The 21,238-nt window shown below is 37.5% G+C and overlaps 1 protein-coding gene across 1 annotated transcript in view; it reads right to left on the bottom strand.

The window, feature by feature from the left end:
- The window catches only part of LOC137286169 (sestrin-1-like), a 40,114-nt gene extending 19,143 nt beyond the window's left edge, over positions 1-20,971 (bottom strand). Inside the window, exons 1-2 of the mRNA XM_067817852.1 lie at positions 20,265-20,971; positions 7,604-7,675 (exon numbers count right to left, since the gene is read on the bottom strand). Coding sequence (XP_067673953.1) covers positions 7,604-7,675; positions 20,265-20,558 — 366 coding nt within the window. The 5' untranslated portion in view covers positions 20,559-20,971. The remainder of the gene's footprint in view (positions 1-7,603; positions 7,676-20,264) is intronic.
- Positions 20,972-21,238: the final 267 nt, after the last annotated feature.

Here is a 21,238-nt window from a genome sequence, read left to right as displayed (position 1 = left end):
TAGTCCCTGACTTACAGTTCAATGCAGCAGCACTGAAGAAGACTGTGATACTGCTAGTTATATTGTATACTGCAGAAGTTTGTACAAGGGAGACTGCATCAGAGAAGGTTTTACAGAGAAGGCTGCACCACTGAATGTTGTACAAAGAAGGTTGCACTATATAAGGTTGCATCACATGAGGTTGCAATATAGAAAGTTGCACAAAGGAAAGTTCAACAAGAGCAGATGCAGTGCAGGTTGTACAAATGAGGTTGCACTGCAGAAGGTTGCAATACAGAAAGTAACACTACAGGATGTTGTACAAAGGAGGTTGTACTACAGAAATTTGTATGAATAAAGTTGCACTACAGAAGCACATACAAATGAGGTTGCACTACAGGTCGTACAAAGGATGTTGCACTACAGAAGGTTTTGCATAGGAGTTTGTATTACAGGGGATTGTACAGAGGTTGCATTACATGAGGTTGTATAGGGAGGTTGCATTAGAGTACAAATGAGGTTGTATAACTTAAGTTGCACTAAGGAGGATTCACTACAGCAGGTGGTCCCACAGAAGGTTGCTATGAGAGTGAGTGAGTGAGTGAGTTTAGTTTTACGTCGCACTTAGCAATATTCCAGCTATATGGCGACGGTCTGTAAATAATCGAGTCTGGACCAGACAATCCAGTGATCAACAACATGAGCATCGATCTGCGCAATGGGGAACCGATGGCATGTGTCAACCAAGTCAGCTAGTCTGACCACCCGATCCCGTTAGTCGCCTCTTACGACAAGCATAGTCACCTTTTAAGGCAAGCATGGGTTGCTGAAGGCCTACTCTACCCCGAGACCTTCACGGGTCGGTTGCTATGAGAGGCTACACAAGAGAAGGTATTGTAGACAGGTAGCACTTCACAAGGTTATACTCCTGGAGAAACTTGCATAATCAATATGACAGGATGACAAGGATTTTTTCTCAGTCAGTCACACCACATCAGTCTGACAGTCTGGTCACAAAAAGACACCTGGGGATGCAAGAATAAACTGTTCCAACACACAAGCTACAGACCTGTGATACAGCCCATAATAAGGCTGCCTGTATTGTTTGTGTTTCTCATCTCCCACCAGCAACGATTTTCATTCAAAAGAGAAAAGACTAACTTTTCTTATACCAGTTTTCCCCAACTGCTGTAGAAATTTATGGCCTGGTGCAATGGTTTTATATCCTTTCTGCTGCACACTCCAAAACACCCAAAGGTCAACTTGATCTTTCTTCATCTTTATGTATACTTCAAAAAATGTTTCTGTAGCAAAGCTACACCACGAATAAATTTGAAGCCTTCTATCAAATGATGTAAGTTTTGATGTAGAAATATCTGTTAAAAATCATTTTTTAAATTTTTTTGAAATTTGAATTCTTCCACCCATTCATTCTCCTGCTGGTTAAGGATAGAGATGAGAACATGACATATTAATGGCCTAAGCCCAATTTGACCCTTACCAACCATTTTAAAGAGTCCATAGAGTACACTTCACATTTTTCATCCATTCAAAAGTAAAATTTATGCATAAAATGTATGTCAAAAATCACAAAAAAATTAATGCTATGGATCTAAAAATATGGATCTAAACAAAAAGAACTGGCCTGAAACACAATTCCTGTGCCATCTGCCCTTAAAATCAATCAGTTACTACTCCAAGTTTGAAAGCCCCAGGCTGGCATGGCATATGTTCCAATACCATCACTGTCACCTCACAGAATTTCGGAATATCCAAATATTCAGTTCAGGTTAGGAAATTAAGGAGGTTTTAAATTGTTTACGCTTTTGTTCAAACAGTCTATTTTAAGTCAGGGATTTCTGTAAGTCTACTCAGTGGATATAATTCATCTCCAGGCCAGCAGCAAAACGTCAGGAACAATTAAAAAATTAGAAACAAATTTCATCCATTTCAAGTTGTTAGGATCATAACAAATGCTTTGCAGAAGTGACTTGTATTTCGTTGATAACATACCAAAAAAGAGAAATGGTCAGAAGGCCTGTTTTTTTCCATTACTGCAAGGAATACAATGTTAAAATATGTCTGAAACAGACAAAACAAAAAACTAATTAAACAAGCGCCCAACTGGTGAGACCCTAGATCTCTGCTGGAGACACCCAAGATCCCTGCTAGTGATGATTAAGATCCTTGCATGCTTCTGCAGAAATTAATCCCAGTTTCCCTTTCTGTCATATTTTCTGACAATTGGATAATGACAATACTGACAAATTTATGGATAAGAACTTCTGTAGTTTTAATGTTTTCCAAAAGAGCCAAATTTTGGTGCAGACCCTTTCACTATTGTCTTGCTGGTACAAGAACTGTACACAAACACTGCACTCACAAAATATAAGAAGTTGTGATCCATACATTTCTCAGCATTGTGGTTCCCAGCTTCTAAACTGCCATTCAAAGAACGATTATGATAAGTTCTCATTCCTTACTGTCAAACACTGCCAAACGATAACGTCTGCAAAGTATGTTATTCTAAACAAAACTTCCTGACTTGTTGAAGGCTAATTAGGCACATCCTACTGCAGTCTCGTGGCCAGAGGAAATAACTACACAAATGAGTTTTTTCTTACCAGGTAACTAAACGCACGAGTGAACACGCGTTGTTCCAAGTTCTTAAACCAGTTGTACAATGCAACTAACCTACTCACAAAGCGACCTGTGAAATGAGATTAACTTATAGTACCTGTGTTGCCCTGCGCTTTGGTCTGGGTATTGGTTTAACAGTGCTACCCCACTGGGATACCGTGTGACAACAGGAGCAGTTGAGTACCATGATGGTTTAAGTGTCCGCTTGATAGATTCCACATATTGGTTCAAGCCCATTTATAGTGTCCCTACTGTGACATTGCTGGAATATTAAAAGATGTGTAAAATCATACACATTCACTCAGCAAGTGATAACACCACAAAAATACAGTACACAGACACAGTACACTGACTCTGATCCTCTCAGTTCATGTTTTATCCCTTGAATGCTGATCATCAGGCATAGCAACATTAAGTACCGCCTTCTCATGTCTTTTGGTATGGCATGGCCAAGGATTCAAACCAATAGTCTTCCACTCTGCATGCAGATACACTGTTCATACGACCACCAAGAGAAGTCAGTGATGTTATTTGTGGAATCTTTTAAAAAAAATATCAAAATCCAAAGAAAGATGCCCGCCATTAACTATGACCAAAGCATCTACCTTCGCAGCATGTACTCCATTGTGTTTTAATCACTGGCTTTGTTTTACATTTATATACTGCTGATCTCAATGCCTTTACAGTGTTATATTTGTACCTCATTCCTATCTAACTGGCTTCATGAGTATATTGTTATCTTTTGTACGTTCTCCAACCTTGCATTGTGTAGACATGCGCTATCTATTTACATAGATTTGTAGACATGTGTTATCTATTCATATAGATTAACTCTGTGCACTGACTCAGCATTCACATGATGAAGGAGCAAGAATTAATTCTGAAACATCGTGAAACTTGTCCATAAAACACGTCACATATTAATGTTATTTGTGGGCAATTCAGACGAGCCAACTGTCCCAGAAAACTTCTACACCTCATATGTAGTAAAAATGTCACTCACTCACCCACTCTCTCACTCTCACTCTCACACACGATTGCACGCACGCACGCACACACACTATGTAATAATTGAAAAAAAATGCATAATATTATTACTCAGCATTGCTTATCCAGCGTCTACTCCTACTGCTGCTGACGCAGATGTCGTCTTGTACTGAAATATACTCTGATGATCAAGTCATCCAATGCCCTAAGTTGAATGGATGCTGGTCCTTCTCAATGAGGTCAAGCGGAATTTGCTGATTTTTTTGCCTAACCAACACCCAAATGCACAGGAAACTTTGAACAGTGAACTGTTTCTGACAGTTAAAGAGTTTTGATGTTGGTAGGATTAGGATTATGATAGGATATTTATAAAGTGAACATATCCATGCAACTAGAACATGCTCGAAGCTCTGGTAATGCCACTGTTATCAATAGAAAGTGCTATATCAGCATAGTCTAAGTAGAATTATGTCTGGACCAGAAAATCCAGTGACTGACAGCATGAGCATTGATCTGCTCAATAAGCTAATGCATTCCAACATATCTTAAGTCAGTGAAACTAACCGAAACTAACCATCACACGTGTCCGAATGCTTAGAATTTGAGTTATCTGAAAGTAAGTGTTGTGTTCAACATGCCCAAATTAACTTACAAACTCAGTAAGCGACTGGACTCAGTTTTAGAAAATTTCATAGATTATCTTCCTGTCATACCAGAAACCTGTGACTGATTATTTTCAAACCACACCAGTTCATCTGAATGAATTTCAGGGGGACAAATTCGAGTTTTTCTATTTAATTTATTGTTAATTAGGTCAAGAATACCAAATAAATCTTACCTAGAAAAAGACTGAATCAGCCAACCAATCACCAAACTTTAACACAAATACCGATTCACAAGTATCTATGTTTCTTTATCTCAGAAACATACAAAACTCCATACCATCAAAATCAGGGGCAGCTTTTTGAGAAAGTGAGGGTGCATAGTATTGAGAAAAGGTATGTGTGTGCATTTCATTTACACCTGAGTGTCAATGCTCACTTAATAAAATTTCAGGATAAGGGGGTAGGGGTGGGAAGGTGCACACCCATGCGACCCCTTCTGGATCCGCCCATGAAAGCTGCGTAAAAAATATGTAATTCAATGTCAAATAACCATAAATCCGAATCATCAGCCAAAACAAACTTCAAGAACTTACAACACACAAAAAAAGCAAAAAGTATGAGCAGGGAATATTCTGGAATGTTTGAAAGGTGGCAACTTTGTCAGTACTTCAATCATACTGTAGAACGTCTCATGTGTTTGAAACGTTTATACCATTTCAATGCGAGAATGACCTTGATGATGTCAGTCGTTCAGCATGTACGTGTCGTTCGGAATACTCCGTCTCAAACTGAACAGGACTATCCTTTACCCGAACCCATTTCACACTGCGATCAAGGCGCTTAGGTGATCGTAACTCCCATACTTTAACATAGACTTACAACAGTCTGTGTTGGTAAGAGACAAGATCTATCAGGTGAGATTGGTCATGTGACTGGCAATTCTGTCATGACCAATCAATACCATGTCCATAGACCATTTTTAAGCAGCACTAAGATCTGATTGCAATGGTATAATAGGCTGAATGCCTTCACCTAAGCCTGTACTTAGCACTGTCAACAAAGCACTGTCAGATGTTAAAATAGCACATAGGTGAACAAAGAGACAAAGCCCTGTTCATCACCATCTGGATGATGAAGAATGAGACTTACATGAACAATAAAAAGTGAAATTTTCAATACATGACATAACGTGTCAACATATTCAAATAACATGATTTGTAGTACTTCTACATCTACAGGCCACTCAAGCATGAAGAGCAAGCACCTCTCTGCCTACAGACGAAGAAACTCCGAATTCAACAAATAGAGATCAACTCCGATTTTGCTTTTCCACAAACTAGTCATCGAGGCTAATTGTTTTTCATGAACTCAGCCAGTCTTCACAAAACGTTGTTGCACCCTGTTGTAAAACCTTGTGTTACTGCAAAGCTTCACTAAATTACAGGTCTACTTCACAAGAAATGGGGGTGACAGATCTGGCAATCCTTCCTTTGTGCTAGCAAACAGATGACAGATGCTAAACAGGAGTAGAGCAGCGAAGCATGACATGGCTAGCTTTCCCTAACGCTGTCTCATGTGGTTATGCATTGTAGTTTTGTGTGAGGTTAGTGAGTTGACTCTTCACCTTGTCAGGAATCAGAGCCACATTTTATTAAAGATGTATTACTGTTTTGTGAGGATGTATTGACGGAGTATGTTCTTACATGCTTTTAGCAATAATCAAGAAATATCATAGCAGGGAACACCAAATATGGTCTTCACACACTGATCCCAGGTGGGGAATCAAACCCCAGTCTTCAGCGTGACAAGCAAACCCCTTGACTACCCCACCCTGTGTATTTCAGTAATTTAAGTCACATACACAACCTTCCTTACTGCTCTGTGTGAGTGTGTGTGTGTCTCCCTCTGTGCCTCTTCCCATGTGTTTGTGTGAGTATGTGTTTGTGTGTATCTGTCCACACATACAATTCTAAGTGTGTCTTTGTGTATCTATCTATAGATGTGTCTAGATGTTTCTCTGTATGTATATACAGAACATCACAACAAAGTATCCATATTTTGATAATTTTGAGTGCATGTGTGAGTATATCTATCAAAAGACGTGCGTCAGTATGTGTCTGTCTCTCTATTTATACTCTAGCTATAACGCCATGTTTTTGCCAAAACAGATTTCCTGCCTACATAATACCATAGTCATAATGCCAAACTGGATATGATGTCATTTGCATTATGTGACAATACACTTCCTGCCACCTACAATAAGTTACCTGCAGTCTAGGGATTATCCAGTCAGTCAAAGTACATTACAGGAGACATCAGCTCAAACACTTAGTTGATTGCATATGGCCTCTAACTGCCCTACCGTCTAATGTCACCTTAGGTATAATACCATATGTTGTCCTGGACAAACTGTGGCACGGACCATTGTACATTCAAGTCATTCAACTACCACTTTCAGTCAGAGCCTAGATTGTCGAAGCTCTCTTCGCGCTAAGACAGTTGTAAGTGCCATACATTAACATTAACTTACGACTGTCTTAGCGCTAAGAGAGCTTCAAAAATATAGGCCCAGGGTACCATGTAACCATTTCTGACCTATACTCATTACCATTTGAGTTCCGTCTTATGTCACACAATGGAGGGCTGGGGACACACCATCAGTTGGTTGTAAAGTGAAAGGAAAATATTTTGAAGTCTTCTGTCTGTTATGTATGGGCACCAACATCACTGAATGATCAACTTGAATGACTAAGCGTTTATTGCAATAACTGAAGCATGAAGCTATTTTCTGATAATCTGCACCGTTCTGCCATGTCACTTGATACTGTGCAGTCCATGAGCCTCCACTTTAGTACAAGGGGAATTCAACATTTACAAAAACGTTTTCTGTAAGCTTCCATATTTTTGCAGTCCCAAGTGTTTTGCTATCCGAATGATCAAATCATTTTCCATGGCAGTAAAGGGGTGGTGATTTGGTCTTGTGGTCTAGGCATTCAACCTTGAAGCCGAAGGCCCGGTTTCGATTCCCCATGGGTACAATGTGTGAAGCTCATTTCCAGTGTCCACCACCTTGCTGGAATATTGCTAAGAGTGGTGTAAAACTATACTCACTCACTCCATGGCAGTCATCATTTGTGTGAACACATTTGAAGTTAATAGCAGTCATCAGGTATGACAATGTGTTTTCATGACAAGGGGAACAACTCTTGGTCTAAAAAGGGTGGATCACCAAACATGCCAAGAAAAGTCAGTGTAAAAGGGCAGGAAATACTCTTGCTGTTTGAAGGTGCTGCAGAACACTTGAGATTATTATCAAGTGTACTTTGTATGGATTTTTATTAAGTATCTTTAGAATAACAAATGTGTGAGTGAAGCAAATTTCATGTAAATACCTCTTTTTCCGAGATGAAGTGACTCGCCCCGTTCTCCAATCGACGGGGCACCTGAAGACCTCGACCTCGCTTCTGTAATTCACAAAATACAAATTACTTATTATGAAATTTAAACAGTTGTTTGTTTTCAACATTAGCATTGTTTCTTGGACTAGCAGGAGCACATGGTTAAATGTGAAGGCCTGTCTGATACATGATCTAAACACTAAAACACCCAAGGGTAAACATGTCCTGCTCTGTAGGTGACACTTGACACTCACAACTGGCATAAAAGTAAGCATTTTCTTCTTGTTTGAGCTTTAACACTGCGAAACAACATCCTCTGTTTAGCATTGTGTAATGATAGAAATATCTATAGTTATCCAAAATCATCAATGAACTCAAATTGGTGCAATTAGGTCCAGGTGTCAGTATGATCAAAACAAGACTATCCAATATGGTCATAATAGGCTTCTCAGCATGATCAAAACAACACTTCTCAGCATGATCAAAACAAGACTACTCCATAAGATCAAGAGAAGCTTTTTCTTCACAAGGAACTCTTAATTAATTGTGAACTTAATCAGTAAATATAAGATCCCATTTTATTTACTGCAGTCAGCAGCCTCAGGCCATTCACTCGTCCAGTTGAAATGAAATAAGTCAGTATCGTGCTTAATAACTACTAGTCAGGTCCTTCCATAATTAAATGGATGATCAGTCGGCCCTTATCCCCCTCATCTGTAATCTACAGCAATGAAGCCATGGACCATCATTGATTGGCAAATAGTCCCTCAGAATCATATTATAGTTATTGAGGACATCATGGGAAAACACGATGCTCAAGGTAAATATTAATTACTGAATACCAATATGTGTTATTATTTAGTAGCGAGGGAGCATTGGGAGACGAGAATTGCATCACCCACCTCGGGTGATTCATTTCCCACAATGCACCTGATGAACATCATTTGTAAATGAAAGTAACAAGTCTGAATATGCCATACATATACAGAGGCACCCCATGGTCAATACATAAACGTATACTGAGTGTGCCTAGACGAAACAGAATCAATCTGTCAAGTGACTAAGATGGCTTATTATAGAAATCTGAGCATGTATCTGTGTACACAAACTGACACAAGGATTCACTGATAATCTATGGTCAGACTGCCACAACAATACATATACACCACTCAACATGAGTTGAAGAACACCCAATTCTTTCATCATTAATCTGTTGTGATGAATAGTTCGGAAAATCACTGATAATCTACATTCAGACTGGAACAATAATACATATGCACCACTCAAAATGTGTTAAAGAATACCCAATTTTTTCTCAAATCTGTTGTGTTGAATAGTTCGGTTAATCAGTGATAATCTATATTCAGATTGGCGCTATTGTATAATACATATATACCACTCAAAATAAGTTAAGAAACACCCAATTCTGTCACAAATCTGTTGTAATAAAAGCTATGTCACCTTAAAGATTTCTTTGAATTAATATTCCAAGCATAATTATCCAAAACGCAGTTATTCGACCATTAACAAAAAGTAGGGAATATTGGATGTACAAGATTTATAAATGCAAATGATGGAAAAACGTGACAATTTATTCCATCTCTTTGAAAATGTTTCATCTGTATGGATATATATATTACTTTTTCTCATATGCATTGGTATATGCTAGTGGTATGCTCTGAAAATGGATACTCCCCTACTTTTTTTAATGGTATATTTTGGTTCTTTTCAAGACCAGCTGGTTTTCCTATACATAATTAATAATTATAATGGAGGGTCAAACTATTTTATAACTGAAAACACTCTGTCGAGAGGTATTTTCAATCTATCATGGTAACAAGACATTAATCTAAAAGGACATAAGGATCATTAAGAGATTGAATTATTCACACAGCTTATAAAACCATCATACTTATATCTAAATATATATTTCATTATCATTTAAAAGAACATGCTCATATAAATACATTTATGAAAACATTTTTCTGAGAAAATACACTGACAATACTCTTTTTGATATCACACAGTGTTCTTTGGAGGAGCAAAATATAGGTCTGTGTTTATTTCATGAATATTTGCAGTAGTCAGTGAAGCATGACGAACAGCTACACTATACTCAAACATGCTGAATAAGCAAGAAGAGGAGAAGCATTGTTGCATCAGCGCTATATTTAGCCACAGGCTGATTCCATTTAACACACTGAGGGAAACTTGTCTCAACATAGAGCAAGGTGAAATGACTTGCAGCTAAGTCACTAGCAGGGAAACTGATAAGATCAGGTCTGGAAAACAGTTTGTATACATGTTCATAAGTAAAAAATTTAAACCTGATTCCATAGATTCAGCAAAAGCCAAAATGATTTTATTAAAGAAAATAAAAGATCAGAAAAGCATTAAATATTTTCCTTCCCTAATGACCAACTTTTTCAACAGTAATATATACCACATAAATCAAATATGTGTGTTTTAAACAAACATCAGTTACATGTACATTCAGAAATTGAAAAATATGACTTTAATAAAACGTTTTTGTTACAGCTACAAAACAATTATATATACACCTCTTGCTACTTCCTGTTATTATCTTTTAATATATACAAGAAAATATGGATTATTATGTAAATTTTACTCCTATACTGAGACCCGTGAAGGTCAGAAACCCATAACTGCCATAAAAGGTGACTATGCTTGTCGTAAGAGGCGACTAACGAGATCGGGTGGTCAGACTCGCTGATTTGGTTGACACATGCCATCGGTTCCCAATTGTGCCAATCGATGTTCATGTTGTTGATCACTGGATTGTCTGGTCCAGACTCGAATATTTAAAGACCGCCGCCACATAGCTGGAATATTGCTGAGTGCGGAGTAAAACTAAACTCACTCACTACTCCTATACTGGACAACTACTTATGATTACCAACTGTTTTTCAATTATTGAATTATTTGATTTTCCTCCAGAATTACTCATTCCTTTTAAATTCAACGGAATCTGTTTCAGGAGATACTGTATTTCCTCTAATAAGCACCAGGGGTAAAGCAGCTCAGTAACAATTACAGCAATTTAACCTAATGAGCGCTAAACTGCCAGGCCTCCAATAAGCGCTGTGTCTGGAACTCCACTGAAGAAATATATGGCTGTGCACATACTAGAGGAAATATGGTAATTGAGAATGGTTATTCTCTGATCTTGGCATGTTATGACATAATTTTAAGTGTAGTGGCTATTATTGACTATTACAGCCTGGTTTCTTAAAAAGCTAATCAAGGACTTGTATCTTGCCTTGATAAACAACATCAAGATCCAAGTTGAATACTCTTTAACAAAAAACATTACGGATATTTGTTTCTATTGATTGGGAATAATGAACTGAATTCATGAAAATATATGATTCGATTTACTGTAAACGGAATGAATGGTATTAGCCCTACTAACCTCTTATCAACAATTCCGACGTTTTGAAAAATTTATTTGTGCAATGTTTTTTTCCACTTTAATCTTTTCCCCACCACTAACTGGGATGTCTTCCACAATAATCTGTAATTTGTAAACAAAGACAAACAACAAGCCTGGTCTGAAGTAAATTCTTTAACAGAAGTTGGCTGACAGGTCAACTCATTAACAACACAAACAGGCTGACAGATTATAGTATGTATTTTCATGACTGGCCCACGATCCTGACCACATTTTTTAGTATTGCTACACAATCCAATCAGTTCAATACAAATTATAGCTTAATAACTGTAGAAGCAGCTCACCAGCAGGTCAAAACAGGTGGCATTGGGGTAAGGGAGATTACTCTCATTTAAAAAGTGGGTTTAACTGTCAACTAGTTTACAGAGAAAGAAGCCGAAGAAATCCCGTCCTAGTTTAATGACAATCATCAGAAAAAGTACCTGGTTTTAGTCATGGCAGATCGATCTTTAACATCTTCATAGGGAAGAAGGGTGTATTTTTGTATATTGACCATACGACCCATCACACAAGGTGGTACAATACTGATTTTAGTCACCCTTTTCACACAACAACACTAGCAGGAGTAGAATAAACATGTTCTAAGAACTTGACAAAGTTACTTATGATGTTAATATCTGATGATGTACATACACTGTGGAGAGAATAGTAATATCTATGGACTTTTTTTTTGTACAAGAACGCAAATCCACATAGTGATTACAAATATATAAACAATATGAATTTCACCCTCAATACTTTTAGTGTTTACATAACACAAACTCCCCATTATACAAGGAAATACCTCATCTAATGTATTAAATACCTAGTGCATGACATCCTGGTCTACATAATGTGAACAATGGCTTGCACTTATAACTCAATCCAGTACAAAATTCGGACAGCTAATGTTGAAATTGAGCTAATGTCAAGAGCGCTCGGCAACACTTTCACATGTCAATAACTTTCATGTTTACTCAGTTCATCGTTTCTGCCCCCCTATAATATCACAAATGTTGAGGAAAACTTAAATTATGAGGTCAGTATTTTTTCACATATGTGTTTTGCTTGTTAACATATTTAGCTATAAAAAGCATATAGTCATATCACACCCACAAAATATTCAGTATAATATTATTAATGTATGCACGTTGAAATGTTTACTTATGCTTTCAGAACTGTATGCTTTTATATACTGTTCAACCTGTAACAAGGATATAGTGGAATCTGAAAGTGTGTGTTTGGCTGCTTGGAGATGGTGTCAAGCAATTACTATCCCATATGAAATAGCCCTTAATCCTTCTCACATGGTGAGTAGCATAGGTGCTGAAGTCGTCATGAAGGTTTTTTTATATTCCATCCTATTTAATGACCACAGTTGTCAACATTTCAAGTGTCATATTTTGACAAGTCTGTCTTTCAGACCCAAGAGAGGAAAAAAATGAAAAAAACTTTCAACAAAAATCTAGATTAATACTGTGATACTGTGACTAAGCATGGCTTTATACAGATTTTATTTCACTCATTATGCACGTATATCTGACAAATGTTTGTATAGTTGCCCTGTCTGTGAGCAACAGATGTAAGAAAACATGTAATCTAAAATGGCCCAGCAGAGTCAAAAGATGCTCAGCAGGACATGCCATGAGCAAGCTGTTGATGTGGTATTAGTGCAATATAAAAAGACTAATTATTATTATTGAATAATTTCAGTGAAATTATATTTATAGCAAGTATTTCAACCTTCCAAAAATGTTCATGCACACCTTCACTTACCATCTGCATATTCATTTCTCTGCTTTTCCACCCTTTGATGGTGAGTGAACGAGTGAGTGAGTGAGTGAGTGAGTGAGTGAGTAAGTTATGGGTCCTGCTAACGCTGGTAATATGAGGGTCGCGCAAAGAATTGAATTTGTAGTATGAGCCCTTGGCCTAGAATTACAGAACTGTCTGTCTGTCTGTCTGTCTGTCTGTCTGTCTGTCTGAAATTATGTAGTGTACTGTACGTTGAGATAATTACTTCTAGAATGGACCAGTGGTCCAGACTGATAAGGGAAATAACAGACACAGACAGGTACTGTTGATGCACTGCATGTACACACTTAGTATTTTTGCGCAGCTCTCTGAATACAGTACTTGGGGCTTTCTGTATTGCTTCTCTGCATTGGACGTACATTTGTACGTCAAGTAAAACTTTGCAGAACAATACTTTTTCTCAACACATGACATACAAAACAGGTGAACAAAGTTTTCCACTATTGAACCCAACCTATAGAAAAGTTTCAGTTGGAAAAGTTGAGGACAACACAATAAAGCAATCATACTATGATCCTTTAACTTCCCTGACGGCAATCCAGAATAGAATGCACACCTCTAGATTGTCTTTGATAATATTCTACAGGTTCTCAAACACATATACCACATAATATGCAATTAATTAATCCAAATCTGGAGGCAAGATTTTGATCTGTCAGGAGCTCGTCTGTCAAGCCTATTGTATTCAAATTGTATTACTCAATGTCTACACCAACATGAAAAAATGAAATGTTCAATAATTGAGTTATTCTTGGAGAAATAATGACTTGGACCCGACATCCACTATAGGCAACCCCTATAAGCAGAAGAATTTCTGTTGAATTTTCTCTGTTAAAGAACTCATGTGTATTTTTCTCTAACGCTCTTTTATTTCAATATGTATTGTAACACATGGTTACAATATGTGAAGACCATTGCTGTGATATTGCTGGAATATTGCTGAAAGTGGCACAAAACCAAAGTCACTCACTCACTCACCTTACTGAGAAAGTGTAATAGCTAAAAGTGACTTGAGAATAAATACACTGACTCTACTGTCACCTCATGACTTTCACATGACAGAATCATGTATTAATGAAGACAGATTAACTAAGGTCCTAAATGTTTTGGGTGCTTTCAGAATTTTGATAAGCCATATAAATCATCAATATCATAACAGTAAACAAATAACCATTGTTTACTTGGTCATGTTTCATACATGCCGCATACATGCATTATCTGTGATACTGAAAACATGTCTGTTATCAAACTGGTTATCACAATGCCTCATCAGTATCAATATATTCAGGTTCTTAAATCCCTACCAAATAAATACAAGAAGACAGACTCATCAATATCCCGCATTACCTCCAATTTCGGTCTAAGTCACACTTGGTGCCATGGAAACGCCAAAAATATTTCATTCAGAATTCCAAAGCTATCAAAAGGCACCAGTACACCACTAGACCAATCTATGCGTCAAGTTTGGTAAAGAAATATTGAATGGTTTTAGAGTCTGCTCCGGAAAAGATAAATGTGCACGGACGGACGGGGTGCATTTTAACACCCTCAGCAAAACATACTACGGGGAATAACAATTGTAGATGGCTCAATAGTTGCATGTGAATATAAATGTGACAATGGCAAACATGGAAATTACCAGGAGGAGACAATTCAGGTCAAAGCTTCAAAGGTCACATTAAATGATGTGTATCTATTCTTGAACTTTATTTCTCTATCTGAACACCTGTGTGCATGTATCTGGGACTGATTATCAAATGACCTTGACCCACAGAAGGTAACCCTCATATTCACCAAGGTCATCCTGAACTCACTCATTTCCAACAATAATGATGACAGGCATCTCTATGTGGCATCAAGAAGGTATGATGAAGAGGAATACTTTTAATGGACGCACTAAGTTTTGGCGTAGATCCTAACACTATAAACTGATTGATAAGGGGGCTAAGATCTACACCAGAATGTCTTATCTATTGCAATAAAGAAGTTATCTATCCACAAAAAGTGTTCTTCGATGAAGAAAGGATTGTTGAAGAACTATATGATACTGGTATCGTCAATAAAATGATTTTGAAAGTTAGTTCACTAACAGGTTAAGACAAGAGTCATCAGAAGATGACATATTGGAAACTGGGAAAATGATACATCACAAAAATCTGTAAATTTCAAAAGGCTCCAAATTAGAGTCGCCTCTAGATATCTGCCAAGTTTTGCAGAAAGATATTTAGAAGTTTTTGAGTTGTGCTCCGGAAACGAAGCCAATCCTTCCATTTTGAGACAAAGTCTGAATCGTTTCCATGGAAAATTATAAATAGCAAAAGGCACCTCTTTGGGGTCTGCCACAAATATCTACCAAGTTTCACTGACAGATATTAGGAACTTTTTGAGATGTGCTCCGGAAACGAAACACACCTCTCACTTTTGAGACTTTTGAGTCCGAAACGTTTCCATGGAAACCAAGAAAATGATAAATCACAAAAACCTGTACATAGCAAAAGGCACCACTTTACGTTCTGATTGATATATCTACCAGGTTTTGCAGAAAAATATTGAACATTTTTTGAGTTCTGCTCCGGAAGCGAGGCCCACCCCACCATAAGACTAACACCAAAATGTTCCATGGAAAAACAAAAAAAAATAAAACTGCCCCAAATCTGTAAATAGCAAAAGACACAACCATAGGTCCAGATTACTATATCTATCAATTTTGGCCTAAAAATATTGAACGGTTTTCGAGTTATGCTTCGGAAACAAAATGATTATGGACGGGTGGGTGGACAGACGAGGTGTTGACTATATCGATGGATGACACTGACAGAATTAATGTACTCCAGCCTCCATGTGCTGGTTCTAAATTTAATTCATTAAATTCTTATTAAAATATAAGCAGAGAACAGAGATGCCTGGTTTTGACTGTGTGTGATTTGTATAGGTTGTTCCATTAAATTACATCGATCTGTTACAACTTTCACAGAGATATGTTTCATTTACATGCTACATACTAACCTAAATATTGATCAAGACCTATTGGAGCAGAAACTTTGAGCAAAATTGCAAAAATTCTCTGAAAGAAATCAACATATTTCAGATCAAAGGTGAGTGGTGACACGTTTATGCATTGATTACTCATAGCAGTCTGAACATTATTTAAATGAGGTCATGAACAGTGAAATATGATTGTGTATTATGTGTGTCAATTATTCTTTCATCGCAAAAGGCGATGAAGCATTATCCCTAACATAATTTTTGTTGATAATCATCAAAAGCCCTTTCCATCAAGCATAATTCAGACCGTAGATCATATATAATATGATGTCTAATTACTGTATGTGCATTTATAGTAAATTATACTCATGACGGCCACATGTCATTGTATCCCAGTTGTGCTCATGATGTTGATCATTGGATTGATCCATACTCAATTATTTGCAGGCTAGCTGGAATATTGTTGAGTGTGGCGTTAAATAACAAACAAAAACACAAGTTGAGAGCAGTCTTTTCATACTATAGATCTCAATAAACAAACAAAACCAGAAAGCTGTATCTCCTGCAGGTGGGTGTGAATTATATTTGTTTTCTCATCAAAGTACAACAATGTGTGGTGTAAAGATAGGGAATTACAAGAAATATTTCTTACTTTACTGAATGAAACATAAAAGTTAAAAAAAATTCTATGTATTATGCATTCAAAGAGGTAAATTAATCACTTGACTGTCTGGTCCAGACTCGATTATATGCAATCCTACAGCTGAAAAAATGTTGTGTGTTTAATAGAAACCACACTTATTTATGTAACCATGTTTAGATTTTATGTCTTACCAAGATAAACATGACATTTTCACCCTGGCTGTGCCACAGATGAAAGTGACCCCTCTGTTCAAAGGTCAAAATGACATTTTTGACACAAGAAATGTCAAAAGTTGGAATTAAGATAAACATTTACAATGTATAAACTGCATGGGGAGATCCAGAGAGGGGTTTAGGGTTTGAACTCCAGTCCCCCCCCCACCCACCCACACCCGCTTCCCCCTCCTCCCCCTCCTCCCCTTCCTTTGAAAATCACTTATGACCACATATTGGAGATGTTTTTTGTGTGTGTATTGGCAGATCCAAGTGGGGGTCAGAGGGTTCATACCCCCCTGAACACCACCTTTCAAAATACCCATGAATTGTAGTTATTTCGCACAACTGTTGTTGTAACAAGTATTTGTATACTTCCCCAAATCAACCTGAAAAACTACATGTCATAAATTAAAATATCTTAATGTATTCATTTTTGAATGATGTTGATCCTGGGTTCATAAACTATATTTAACAAATGCCATGGCAACCTGTTATTAAAAATTGCAACCTAATATTTATGTCAGCATGCAACATGTGCTGGTAGGAATAATTCTGATCTGTACGTCTGTCTAACGTTACCTCTCCAAACCATCTACAAACAGCCTCAGTATCTTTATGTCAACTTTATGACTGTACAACAGCACTTAGCCATAAGTTATGCAACTTTTCTAGACCTCATGACCTCAAACTGGGTACCTCAAGATTACAGGCATCTGTCCTTATATAACGATTACATTTACTTATGTAAAATCATGATACAACCACCAAATGTCTAACGTCATATTTATTCAAACTCATGAATACATTTTTTTCATGTCTGAAAATTTTTTGTGACCACTATTCAATCCACACTTAGTCTCTGAATATATATAATTTGGATTTAAAAATATGCCTATTTAAACTGTAAAAAGCCCCAGTGAGATGGGAGATATCTGAGGAAATCTAGACTTGCTTAACTAAAGGTTTTAGCATTGTAGGGAGGGCTCAGTCGTAGGGGAAATAATGTGGTTCAGGACTGTGAGACAGACTAGGTTAAACGTGACTGTATCTGGTGTAAACTGGATTTTCATGTCATAATGCACTTGGTGGAAGCTAAATTAAGCTCCTTAAATTGAGCCCAGTATCAATTTGTGTTGTGATCTACATACGTATGCATAATACAACCATTATGACCATCAAAAATAGATGGCAACATTTAAACATTTCATTCCAATCATCTTCAAAACATCCATTGTAAATGAGTGAAAAATCAGAGGCATATTTTGGACGTCACATGTGTGTTCCGAATGATGTTCTGAATGCACGCAGTCTCTGAACCTGCTAAAACAATAACGTTTTGATATGTCCTATGTCAAATGTTTTCCTTAAATTGTGCCTGAGTGACAGTTTGAGTAAATTTAAGATTGGGCATATAAATGCCTTCACATAATTTCAGTTTGGGAGAATGACACAGTCTACACTGATGTATGAGTGAAGACGATTCACTCATGCATCACTCATGAAATAGCAATTTGACTCAATTTATTGCAGCCTTTTTTAGTATTCCATCACTAAAACATGTATGACCTGTTTCTTTGGATAAACCACAGATGAAAATTGTCAACATCAGCAAACACATCGTGGATCTGACCTGCGTTCCATGTCGTTAATAGGTTCTGCGCGAGTTGTTTAGGTATTGCATCAGATTCTCACAAAGAGTACAACATCCAGGTTTTGGCCTACATGTAGAACAAAGCATACCTGCTCAACTAGAGATGCGGGGATATCTGGCGAAAAAATATTCAACATGCTTAATGTCTGAAGTAGGTTATGAAAATGTACTTTATAATTTCTCAAATTCTCTCTTATGTAATGTCTGTGGGGGGTTGGATGGGGGTGGGGTGGGGTGGGGTGTATGTGTGGGTGGGTGTGTATGGATGGGTTTGGGAGGGTGGGTGCATGCACCTGCCTGATTGTCTGTTAAGATTGCACAGCATTAACGGTATACCAGAATATCCCAATACGATTTTCAAACGATTTAATTGTATAAATACAAAAAATAATATAGAATCCTAGACAATGTGACCTCATTTTGAGATTTATCTTTTCCAAACCATTATTAAACATACTTACAATGTAGAAAAAAGGATTGACATGCACAATTAATGTGACTCAAACACGTAAGTTCCCAATATATCTCAATACATATAGCAATACAGGTACCTAAATGGCAATATATCGCAATACAGGTATCTAAATGGCAATACATCACAATACAGGTATCTAAATGGCAATATATCGCAATACAGGTACCTAAATGGCAATATATCGCAATACAGGTACCTAAATGGCAATATATCGCAATACAGGTACCTAAATGGCAATATATAGCAATACAGTTGACTTGCCAATACACAGCCCTAGTGTATGTATCTCTTTCTGTCTGTCTCTCTGTTAGAATGTCTTCACTGAAAATAAATTTATCTGTGCATGAAGTACTTGACTAATGAAGGATGAGTGAGCATGTGAGCGAGTGAGTGTAAAGATACCTCAGTTATACATAGGCTTTACACCTGTATGGAATCAAAGTTCGGCTTTTGGTATGACAATCACACTTACTCAGCACCCCAAACTGTTATGGAGCAAAGAACTACAGCAATATCACAAAATCAGGAGATGCTAAACTTTTGTTTTGTAGTATATAACAGGAATATTACCAGCAGCTACCCCCTCCCACCAGTCCTACACCTATGAGGCATGGCTTGAAAACCAGTAACTTCTGCTTAATAACTGCTTATTCTGTTATGGATTGAATGTCTCATCAACTTCAGTTGTATTTCATTAATGGCATAAAGCTGGACAGATATACTTTTAATCATCTGGATTTATCTCACTGGTTTACAGAAAATCAACAATTGTGGCACAGGACATGATAAGCATATTATATAGCAGTTATTTACTAAATCTCATCACCATCTTAAATTCAGCTGTGATGCAAATACTTGTATTTTATCACTAAAAAGGCTAGATTTTTATTCCATGAACAATTTCTTATTATCTTTTTAAAAAACAACAACAAAGAAAACCCTGTATTATTATAAAGTAACAATTTTTATAATTTTATGAGAAGTGAACTGGATTTGACCACGCCCCCTCCTGACTGTCAAACCATAACGCAGGGGTCACGCTCACCTAGAGGTCACAAGTTGACCTGATTCCACATGTACATTGCAGGTTTTTTTCTAAATGACCCTTAATCTACATCAGTTTGTATACTGAGAAATATCGCGAAATAAGTACATGTTATCTGACATTTGTGCATTGCCCATGTCAGATAGCAGCATTTGGAACTTCGGAATCAGGTCAAGCTAGCCGACTAGCTTTATATCATCGAATGATCTCGAATAAGGACAACTCATACACTGAAATAGAGTATATTATGTCTTTCTTTTATAAATCAAACTTCATCGCAATTATTTGTTAATTAAATAATGAACAATTACTGTATACGTTCATACCACAGCAGTAAATGTTTTGGGAGAATAATGTATTGAGATAAGCCGTTACCTTGACATCCTCGAGAATGTCTGCGAGTGCTTCGCGCACGTCATCAAAGGGGCACTGGATTGAAAGACACAGGAGTTCGGGGAGATATTCTGTGACTACGGGCTGAAACCCGTTGATGCCCGTTTCGCCATGTATCTGCTTAGGACTACCGTATCCATCCAGCCAAGCGTCGAAAGTTTTTCGGATTGAGTCAATGCCCAGCCGACGAGCGGCCGAGTCACGGTGGCACAGGACATGAAAGAATCGGAGGGATTCTTCATCTCTCAAGCTGGTCAGCGCAACCTCATCTGCCATCCACCCACCAGTGATCCTGAACCCCTCAAACGAAGTCACAGAGCTGTTCTGTCAGTCTGAACCCGACCTTGCGACCGCGAGATCTGTCCCGGTATCACAACTTGAGCCTGCTTCGATCAGCTGATCTTCACCAGCCGGCATCCATCCACTTGAAAGCGTGACCCGGTCTCATTCGCTCCGGTGTCAGCTGATTGAAGAGTTCTGCAACTCTGTGATTATCAAATCAGTGATATAATGAACAAGTTCTGACCACTACTGCAACATATATTGTTTACTTTTCGGTTATGTTCGTGCTATTTTACACGTTAACTCGCACTTCCTCTCGTCAGCCAACACACAAAGTCGGTCACTGCGCACGAACTATCAGTTGACCTCTGACGTAGCGAACACACCTCCAAAGTCAACCAATCAAAGGCGAGTAAAGTGTACCAGTCGCAGCCCCTCGCACAATGCTGGGTTTGTGTTTTTTCACAAAAAAATAGCTCATATCATATTTGATAACCCCGTAAACAGACTGGGAATACATTAAATCAGTAAATTTACTTTGTTATAGATTTAAAAGATATCTGTTTATTTTGAAATATTTTTATACACAGCCTTCGTTATGCTCACTGCAATAATACAGTGAATATTGATATGTCACGGATATTTATAAATTCGCGAGTGTAGATATGATATAT

Source organism: Haliotis asinina, chromosome 6, assembly GCF_037392515.1.
Source record: "Haliotis asinina isolate JCU_RB_2024 chromosome 6, JCU_Hal_asi_v2, whole genome shotgun sequence".
In the NCBI taxonomy this organism is placed as follows: Eukaryota; Metazoa; Mollusca; class Gastropoda; order Lepetellida; family Haliotidae; genus Haliotis; species Haliotis asinina.
Note: the sequence above shows the minus strand (reverse complement) of the source record. Positions and strands in the feature narration are given on the sequence as shown.